Source organism: Pundamilia nyererei, unplaced genomic scaffold (genome assembly GCF_000239375.1).
Source record: "Pundamilia nyererei isolate P.nyererei 1_Seehausen unplaced genomic scaffold, PunNye1.0 scaffold00160, whole genome shotgun sequence".
NCBI lineage: Eukaryota > Metazoa > Chordata > Actinopteri > Cichliformes > Cichlidae > Pundamilia > Pundamilia nyererei.
Window position 1 is genome coordinate 681147 of NW_005187561.1, and position 10344 is coordinate 691490.

Here is a 10344-nt window from a genome sequence, read left to right on the forward strand (position 1 = left end):
ATAACGATAATAATAATAATAATAGGGAAAATGAGCCTGACATGTTGCATCTAAAATAATAATTTCTTTTTTTCTGTATTAAAAGAACGATCCCTCCGACAGCAGTATATTGTCACTAGATTCTGTTATTAGTGATGTTTTATTTTCCACTATAATAAAACATAATCATACATAAAATGAGAAAAAACTGATAAAGGTGCAAATTAATAAAAAATGTATACTGTACATCTTGAAAATTTGCAATATAAATTAACTGACTTTTTAAATAAGTTTCCTTTGGGAAAGTTTTGAGTTATCAGAATCTCCTCCAATAACCTTTTCTTGAAATTGAGCCTCTAAATGTTCCTCAAGGACCCTCCAACGTGAACAAAGTTGCTTGAATGAGCCCATGATGACTGCTTAGTAATGGTTTATATCACTTTATATCACTTTTAACAGGAAGAAACCTCCAAAATAACCAGGCTCAGAGAAGGGTGGCCATCAACCGATGAGAATGGAAATATACAGAAGTGCAAATTGAGTCGTTTAAAATGGTGTACGTTCACCCGATAATAGTTCATTATGGCACTTGAACAGTGCTGTGTCAGTACTGAAGCTTGCATAGGTTTGTTTAATGTAGCGGCTCATGAGTAAAAGGAGGAGCAGGAAAGGTGCAGACAGAGAGGAGGCCAAAGTTTGATAGCCTGATCCTTTGCCAGGACAAAGACAAATGGTCTTAAAGTGGCGACAACACTGTTCATGTGTGTGTGTGTGTGTGTGTGTGTGTGTGTGTGTGTGTGTGTGTGTGTGTGTGTGTGTGTCACCCATACATGGCCCCAGACAGGCCTTTATCAAAGTGGGTACACGGGTGGCGACACACAGCAGCTGGCAGAAGGACATGACACAGGAGTCAGTTTAGGGAGGCGACAGGAATTCAGTGACCTACAGAGGAATGCCGGTCGGACAGTCACAACACTAATCAGGCTGGTGATGTGTGTGTGTGCTGACTGGTTAAACTGGGGAAAGGTTTCATATGCTGGCTTTGTTCCCTCTAAACAGCACAGAAAAAAAGTGGCCAACCACGCACACATAAACACACACAGAGCCCAAACATCTTTTTACTCCCCTTAAAGAGCCTGAAGGTCAACGAAAAATGCTTATCTGTATTTTTCATAACATCGCCTTTTCGCCTACTTCTTTCTTCCAGATGGTGTTGCTGGCGCGCTGCGAGGGCCACTGCAGCCACACGACCCGCTCCGACCCCCTCATCTCATTCAGCTCAGTGCTCAAACAGCCCTTCAAGAGCACCTGCTCCTGCTGCCGGCCGCACACCTCCAAGCTGAAGGCGGTGAGGCTGCGCTGCACTGGCGGGACTCGCATTACGGCCACTTACAGATACATCCTCGCCTGCAACTGCGAGGAGTGCAGCTGAGCAGACAGCAGTACCCTCCCAGACCCTCAAGACTCTCAAGAGCCGGCAGTTTTCTTGGCCACAGACCTTCCTCTCAAGCTGTCCAAAGCATTTTGGTTGATTATTGGATCAGAAAACGGCCCCAGAGATACTGGTTGTTAACTTGTGAGTGATAGTTTGGAGCAGTCAGATCAGCCTCACGTGGGCCTTAAAATTGACCTACAGCCCTTGGGACTCAGACAGAACATACTATACCCTTTCTATTATGTGCATTCAATCAGTACAAACAATGCAAAGCATATTTCTTCAGCTCACAAGGCCAGACACCACAAACTGCAGCTCCCAGGAGCCCGCTGGAGACCCTCCTCGCTGCAGAGACACACTGCACTCATTATAAGCCTCCGTAATTCATAACACACACGCTCAAGAACCACAGAATGAGAGCTCATTGCAAATATCTGTAACAGCCTTCTCCCTGCTCCATAAAAAAAGGGGAAAAAAAAAAAAAGAAGCGTTTGACGACTAAACAAAATGCCTCGTTAAAAAGCAGCATGGGAAAGGACAAGCGGGTCCGCGTGAGCCCTGACATGTGCTGGATCTACAGTGGAGCACCTGCGCCGTGCTTACTCACCCAGTAACATTTTACACACTCCCTGCAGACTTTCATCTAGCTGTGTAAAACATGACTGATGCTGACAGGAGAGCTCATCGAATGAACAGTAGAAAAAAAAAAAGAAGAAAAAAAAGAGTAGCGTAAGAGGAGCCCAGAGGATGCAAGAAGACCACTGATGAAGGTTTTAGCAGCCTCTGGGTCAGCGGCGTGGACTGTCAATAGACTGCCAAGGGTATCAGTGCTCATTTAAAGTATAACCTGTTCTACTTGGATCTTTGTGATGTTCATGTTGACGTTATTGTAACTGCCGCTACTATCACGCCGGATTGATTAAACTTGCCGCTATTGCCTGTAACGTATTGTTAGTAATGACATGTCCTGTGTCCAACATGATGAATACAGAACTTCACACTCACTATTCATACTCTGTGTGTGCATTTGTGTATGCGTGTGTGTGCCGCAGGCTCATTTGCAAAACTTGTGGTCACTTTATTTGAATTGGAAAAACTGTGTTCAAATTGAGCTTTTTCCATCATTAAGGCTTCAGTTTTTTTTCAAACCACAAAGAATTGAGAGCTCACTTTTAGGATTTGAGCTGAAATAATGGGTGGTTGAAAGCAAAGAAAGGCCATGGTAGCTTGAATTTTAAATGCTTCTTTCTAAATGCACAGCAGTTATCTTCACTGCTTTGGAGTATGCTAATTTATGTCATACATGTTAATTTAAATCCTGTGTGTCTGGCATATACAGCAGGACGTCCTTTCTTTCTTCTTGTTTTGGCTGCTCCCTTTAGAGGGTCACTCCAGCACATCATCTGCCTTCATTCTAGCCCCGCATCCTCCTCTGTCACACCAACCCTCTGCATGTCCTCCTTCTTTACGACCATCTTCTCCATCTTCAACATCCTTTGTCCAATATAAAGTATCTACCATCCCTTCTCTGCACATGTCCAAACCATTTCAATCTCACCCGTCTAACTCTGCCTCCTGAGTTGTCCCTCCGATGTACTCATTTCTAATCTTGTCTATCTTGATCATTCCTAATAACAATCATAACATCTTCACCTGCTCCACCTGCAACTGTGGCTATCCAAAATCCAAATCTCCAAATCATACATCATAGCAGGTCTCATTACAATCTTGTAAACCTTCCTTTTCACTCTTGCTGCTATGCTTCTGTCACATATCACCCCTGACACTCGTCTACACCCACTCCGCCCTGCCTGCACTCTCTTCTTCACCTCGCCGCTACTTCTTGTAGCTTCACCGTTACTCTCGTCTCCCTCTCATTCACACACATGTATTCTGTCTCGACTTCTTTTCTCTTTGCTGCATACCTCCACCCCTCCAGGCTCTCTTCCACTGGCTCCCTGCTCTCACCACAGATCACGATGCTGTCTGCAAACGTCATAGTCAGAGAAGGCTTCTGTCCGCCTCTCCATCACCACTGCAAATAAGAAGGGTCTCAGAGCCAATCATTTATGTAATCCCACCCAACCTTGAACTACACCTTAAAGACACACTCTGCAAACATGACCACAGTCTCACTGTCCTTGTACATATATTTCACTACCCTCACATACATGTCTGCTACTCAGAGATAGTTGGTAGCACTCTCAAAATGTCTGGTCACTAGGGAAAAAGTGATTTCCCGACTGGTTGAGGAGCAGCTGCTGATTGTTGCTGGGTGAAACTGATCGAAGAGGGTGTTGCTCCAAAAACCTCTGTGTGATCACTTTGGTCACTGGCAAAAGTTTGCAAGTGTCTGCAAACAAACACTCTTCCATACAAACTAAAGGTGACTGTAGCCATCTGCTTGCAGCCACAGCAATCACAATGAGGTTTTCAGTGCAGCACCGTATGACCAGCTTCACCTAGCAACTCCTGCAGCCATGAGCTACCTGGACTTACCTTGGGGTCACTGACTGTTTTAAGCCCTGCATGAACGATCATCAGCAATCATTTTCACAGTGACTGCCAGCAACCACATGCAACCAGTCTGGGAGTACTTATTCTTCCCCAGTGACTGGCGGCCATCCCATCTGCAGGCCTGTGTGACTGGTGCCTTAACAGATCACTTATCAGTTTGTGCAGTTCACTGCAGAACGACTAAAATGGGTAAAAAATAAAAGCCAGTCTTAGGAAATGGAATAGTTGTTTGATGTTCTGCTATTAATTAAACCTCTACATGTCATTAAATGTCTTATCAGAAAATTTAACACTTCAAAAATAAGAGAGACAAACTTAATGCGGGATAAATAATACGTTTTGTGTGAATTTCTTTCACTTAAAATGAGAAGGAAACTGAAGCAAGTACAAGTTTTATTATGATTTTTTTTTTTTACTGAGACACAAAGGAGCAGATGTCTTCTCAAAAACATCCACACAGCCAGAAGTCCCTTTTGCAAACACATCTAATCCACTAAGATGGAAGTGGTGGAGTTTAATACAGACACTGGAAGCTAGTCACCTAGAGGTGATGTAGATATCTGTGGGGATTTTTGCCTCTTAATAGATTTCCTTATTTACCCCATGCAAATCCGTCTGCTGAGAACAATATGAGGAAACTGATCTGACTTCTTGTTCTGTCAGCTCTAATCTAAGTCACATAAACCCAGACAGAGAGGTGACTGCTGATCCTATGGTCACTGGAATCCCACTTTGTAAGCTAAAACATTTCAGTGCAGTCAGTGGTAGCTTAGCAATGACATGTGCTGCTTGTAATATGAACTTCATCCAGCCCTGAAACAGCTGGAGAAGAGAAGCTGATCTTAAAGGGAAATTAAAAACAGTAACAGTGGATTATATGTGTGCATCATCCTTTGTGCATCCCTAGTGCTCATAGCAGACATTCAAATCCAGAGCAGGAACCATAAAAGTCAGCTGCGTGCAGATGAATTAATAGAACTGAAAAAAGAAATGAAATACAAAAAAGCTTTAGGATTGTGACTGCAGGTATTTAATGGTTTGCTTCTATACAGTTTTGCATCATAGCGCATAGAGAAGACAAATATGAAGTAACCAACGGGTAGATCCGTTTCTGATTTAGGTTTTGATCAAATTGCCAACATATACATTTTGATGAAACTCAGATTGCTCCTTCCCAGGTTGTGGCACAACAAAGCTAAAGAAAAAGAAAACACATGCAAACGAAATGCAAACGATGAAAAACTGAAGGATGGATCCTTTCCCTCACACACCCAAAGCCCACTGTGTGGATTCACCGAGTATCCTGTAAGATTCTTTTTCAGAGAAGTGTGACAGCCTGGAACACAGAGCTCTGACACTTACAAAGTGTATGTGTTTTTTTCTGCTTGCAGTATCCACTCCCTGCACACATGTGTTCGCTGTTTTCAGACCTGTACCCTGTGAAACAGCACAACACGCTGCTCTCTGAGCACTTCAGTGCCAACAACAACTGACAGCACGGCCGGCTGCTTCACACGTGAACCTCATAAAAATGGCTTTACCTTCCACTCCGGAGATTAATCTGCCTTTCTCTGCTGTCTCCTCTCACTGTGGCTCACCTTTTCTCAAAAGCGCCGGTGGTGAGGAGGCACGAGTAGGTGTAATTAACAGGAGAACTGGTGTGACAGAATGAGAGAAGGTTCAAGGCTGATGCTAACAGCTCTCTTTTCAGGCTGTCCCAGCAGAACAAAATAGGATCGGGGAGACTGTTGTTGGCCGGGTCCAGGCCTTCTAATTAAAGCAGCAGAAACATCATTCATCAGGTCCACTTTCTTCATTTCCAGGTGTAAGGCAGCCTGGCAGGCAGATGTGGTCATTATATAACTCTTCACATCAGCAGACATCACACATTTATTCAGTCTCGAGCCTAATCATAACCACTCAGGCGTTTGATAAAAAATCGTAGAAAAGAAGCATTTCATTTGGACTCGTTTAAAAAAAATCACCTCTGTATGTTTAGCTTTCCATCATAATGCCAGACGTGAAGCGTGGACAACAGCCATGTGCTGGAGGGTTCACAATGTGACCATTCACTGCTTGAGGTTTGCGAGCGTGCTGTCAGCACTTACTTTACTAAGGAAATATGAATACAATGGCAGTGTAGGGTGTAGGATCACAGTGTTTCAGGTCTCTCTCTGAAAGTTTCGCTTGTTGTTTCATTTCATTTTATTTTTGTGACCGGGGCTGTGCTCATTAATCAACAACACAATAAACTGTAAAGACAGAGCCAACCCTCTATAAGCTAATTCTATTGTCTCTGGCAAGCTCTTAAAAAGGCAACCTAAAATTGGCAGCACTCTTTGTGATCATATTTTCTTTAAAAAGTGTTTATGTCCTAAAGTATCCAGCAGAGTTTATCTTAACTTAATGTGAGGCTTTGGCAGTCTGCGCTTTGTGTCTAACCAGAAAGAATTTCGTCCTGAAACTTTGGAAATAGTTTGATTAATTAGGGCTGCTCAGGCATCGTTAACTTCAGCTACTCTCTCCTCACTTCGATGTGCCAGTATGGTGTTTGCTTTTAATAATAAACAGATTAACCAAATCCACAGTGCAGGAAAAGTTGTTTACTAGGATTGTAATGTAGGAAAACTGGGATGAAAAGTTAATTTCCAGTAAAATGTGTTTTTGTTTGTTTGTTTGTTTGTTTGTTTGTTTGTTTGTTTGTAAAACAAAAAAACCCTTTATATTCATATCTAAACTCACTGTGTAACCAAACACTTCACATATGTTAGGCTTTTGTGGTGTTTCATTAAGTTGCAGGGCAAATGACAGTAAGGTACGTTGCTTTTGTGTTTCAGATATGAGAAATAATACGCCTTGCTTTTATTTACAGGTCATTCTCGATAACGCCTAAAACAGAGTACAGGTGAGCTCAGATTGGTTTTAGTTCAGTTTTAGTTGACTTTCATTTTGTAATAGCCTGATGGATGGATGAAATGATGGATACTGATTTCCAAAGAATGTTACCAGAAAACCTCTAATATAAACCTGCTTACAGTCGGTCAGCAGCAGTCTTTGACATTTTAAGGCTTTGTCACCAAACTCATCTTGGACCTCTGCTGCCCTCTGCTGACAAACCACCACACTGTGCGCACCTCTGTTTCCCACTGAAGCGGCACACAGTGAACATTAAAGATTGAGGATATAGCTGGAGCTTACCCTGCACACTAAATATTACAGACATGTTTTGGAGATTAAAACACTTCATGTCATGGTAGCATTCCCACCGACTCCTTTGGTCTGTAGTTCTTTGTAGTCCCTCACCTGTCCGCCACATTCACACAGCCACCACACCATTCTCCACAAATACACATCATCATTTAATGGAACAGGAATTTTCAGTCACACTTAGGAAAATGATTTAGTGTTGTCCCCCCCCCCCAAAACATCAAAATGCCAAGGAGCCACTGACTCACCAAATTGCTTCCTTAGGAGCTGTTATAATATTAAAAAATAATTAAAAAATAAATAAATAACTCTATTCTTAGGCCAGGAGAAGTACTCAGAAGTATTACACAAATTTAACCTAACCCAGTCTTCAGATGTTTTGAGAATACAGGCACTGTTTTCATGGAATAGAGTGCCACATAATGAGGAATTATGATGATTTTAAAGAAAGAATACAGCATCACTGATACATTACAAGAACACATCAGAGAGTTACTGCTGATGCTGTATTGGACTGCATTATATTTAAAGATGCTTCTGATTACAGGAATACGGCACAACCAGACTGTGTGGGATAATGTACAGGAACATCTGTGCTGCGTATGGGAGAAGTCCCCAAGTCCTGATGGGACACACCTTGGAAGGTGGTTGAGAACAACAGGGCTAAGTTCCTGTGGGACTTCCCGTTCCAGACAGACAACCAGCTGGTGGCCAGCCAACCAGACTGGCTGACACGCAACAGAACACCGCAGTTATGATAGATGTGGCAATCCCAGTGGACAGCAACATCAGGAAGAAGGAGCATGAGAAAACAGAGAAGTACCAGGGGCTGAAAGAACATCTGGAGCAGATGTGGAAGGTAAAGTCCAAAGTGGCCCCAGTGGTAATAGGAACATTAGGAGCTGTAACCAGCAGAGTACAGGCACAACATCAGAAGAGCGCAGTCCCAGGAATAGCTAACATACAGCACGGAACCCTCAAACTCCCAGGCCTCTGTCATCGCCGTGTCTGCATCGTTTCTCTCCATTCTCTCCCCGTATCCAAAATGTACAATACATAGATTTAATATATTTAATAATTTATATTTATTCATTTAATAATTCACAATACAAAATTGAGATATTAAAGGTTTTTCAAGAGATCCCTAAAGTGAACAAAGTTGCTTGAATAACCTCAGAGTCCCTTGATGCTTGCTTAATGACAGCTTTCTCTGTTTCTCAATCATCAAGTTTTAAGTTTATGCACAAGAAAACCTTGAGCAGGTTTAGCTGAAACACAACCAAGCTATATGGCACACAGCCCAAACAGCACATGATGTGGCTGTGTGCACTCCACACAGCATGTGCAGAGATGAGTTCTTGGCTAATTGTGACAAACCAACCACAAGAAGGCAACAGAAACTAAAGAATACAACATGACGGTTGCATGCATCACCTATGATAATGCTGCTGAATCTTTTAAAGACAGAGGAAAACAAAGTCATAAAAATATAAGGCAATAGCAGTGCCCGTGAGAAGGAGATAAAATGACTATGCTGAGAGACTCCTGAGTATCCTAGATAATTAGTTTTTTTCATTCAGCAGTGATTTGGGGAATTTTTCAAAGATAGATAGATAGGAGCTGCCATAGCAAGTATAAAGCTGTTCTGTGTCTTTGTGCAGCCAGATGCATTCTTTGGATGCACCTCACGCTCTACTTAGCTTTGTGTAAAGGAAGATGACGGTTAAACTTGAAAACTCAGTGTACACACCCTGGTATTATATAATACTATGCTGATAAGAAATATGCTGATAAGCCTTTGGCCAGACAGTTACAGCACCACAGTCAGGGACATCTGTGCTTTTACAACTACTGCAAAGCATAAAGGACTAAAAAGAAGACACACAGAGCCACGGAACTGTAATGGGTTTTTAAATTTCCTAGTGAAATGTGGGTCTATAGTAAGTAATCTATACTTTCTTCTTCTTCTTCTGTTTTTTTTTTTTTTCATTCCATAAATTGTTTTCTCTAACCCTCCAAACCCACAGGGCAGCGCTTTACTATGGGTAGGCGGAGTCTGCAGGGAGTGGGCCTGCCCGGCGCTTTTTAATCCAGATGCTCTCCGCCGTGCACCCTGCGTCCGGCAACGAGCTGACACAACCAAGAGGTGAAAGAAGACACACCACCCAGCAACATGACTGCACCCAGCAACACCTACGATGTTATAGTGGTCGGCGCGGGCATATCAGGTAGGCTGCACGTCAGAAAACTTTAGTTTTGTGTTCAGGCTCCGCGGACGAGCTGAGCAAATAAACTGATTAAAGCCAAAGCTCCGAGCAGAGCTGGTAGCGGTCAGATGCGCTTTGTGGAAGGTTAACTACACAACTGTGGCCGTGAGCGAGTGTGTGAGAAGACGCGGCACATCCTGTATCCACAGCTGACTGTGTGCAGAGCTGACAATGATGGAGGTTTTTTTTTTTTATTATTCGTAGTGTTTTTCTTCTTCACGGTGTTCTTCCGTGAGGCTGCCTCCCCTCCCCTCCAGCAGCTAGTCAACCTCTGTATCACCGCAGCAACAGCAGAGCAAGTTGAGTAACAGCTAATCAACCAGCGCATACTTTGTGTTACATAAGAGGACGTGAGCTGGAGGGGTTCGCGTAAATGATTGTTGCTCGCATCCATAAGGCTGACATGTGTCTTGGCCCGTGTTGTTGGATTGTACAGATAAAAGCAGCTGGTTTGTGTTCGCTCTATGATCCAGGTGGAGACTGGCCGTGATGCTGAGGAGGAGTCCAGCAGCCATGTGAAAAATGACGCGATGTGTGGATTACAAACGTTGCATTTGACGCAATAGGTGTAATATTGCACACTTGCATTTTAAGTACAAGTTGGCAATCCCCCCCAGTAGTAATAAATAATAACAATGATAATAATGCATAGGAGGGGAGGGAAATGCACTGGGCGCCTTCTGGTACTAAACACTCCTTAGAAAACAGGCTGTGTGCTGTTCTTACCTAACAAGGGAAACCTTTACTATGAGGATAGGGAATGTTCTCAATCCTAGAATGCAAATCTTTGTACATAGTGTCATTTGGTAGTGATGTGCTGATACATCAGCTGAATATCAGTGTTGAGTCAAAAAGTGATTTTATGTCCAGTATTTCTGCTTATGTATGTATGATAAATAGTCTGCAGTCAGCAGGATTTACAAAGAGGTTATGTATAAA

General features: G+C 42.8%; 2 protein-coding genes across 2 annotated transcripts in view; both read left to right on the top strand.

Annotated features, from left to right (window-relative positions):
• The window catches only part of ndp (norrin cystine knot growth factor NDP), a 22052-nt gene extending 19634 nt beyond the window's left edge, over positions 1-2418 (top strand). Inside the window, exon 3 of the mRNA XM_005745513.1 lies at positions 1187-2418. Coding sequence (XP_005745570.1) covers positions 1187-1411 — 225 coding nt within the window. The 3' untranslated portion in view covers positions 1412-2418. The remainder of the gene's footprint in view (positions 1-1186) is intronic.
• A 6546-nt stretch (positions 2419-8964) lies between these two features.
• Positions 8965-10344, top strand: part of mao (monoamine oxidase) — an 83903-nt gene continuing 82523 nt past the window's right edge. Inside the window, exons 1-2 of the mRNA XM_005745514.1 lie at positions 8965-9078; positions 9166-9366. Coding sequence (XP_005745571.1) covers positions 9312-9366 — 55 coding nt within the window. The 5' untranslated portion in view covers positions 8965-9078; positions 9166-9311. The remainder of the gene's footprint in view (positions 9079-9165; positions 9367-10344) is intronic.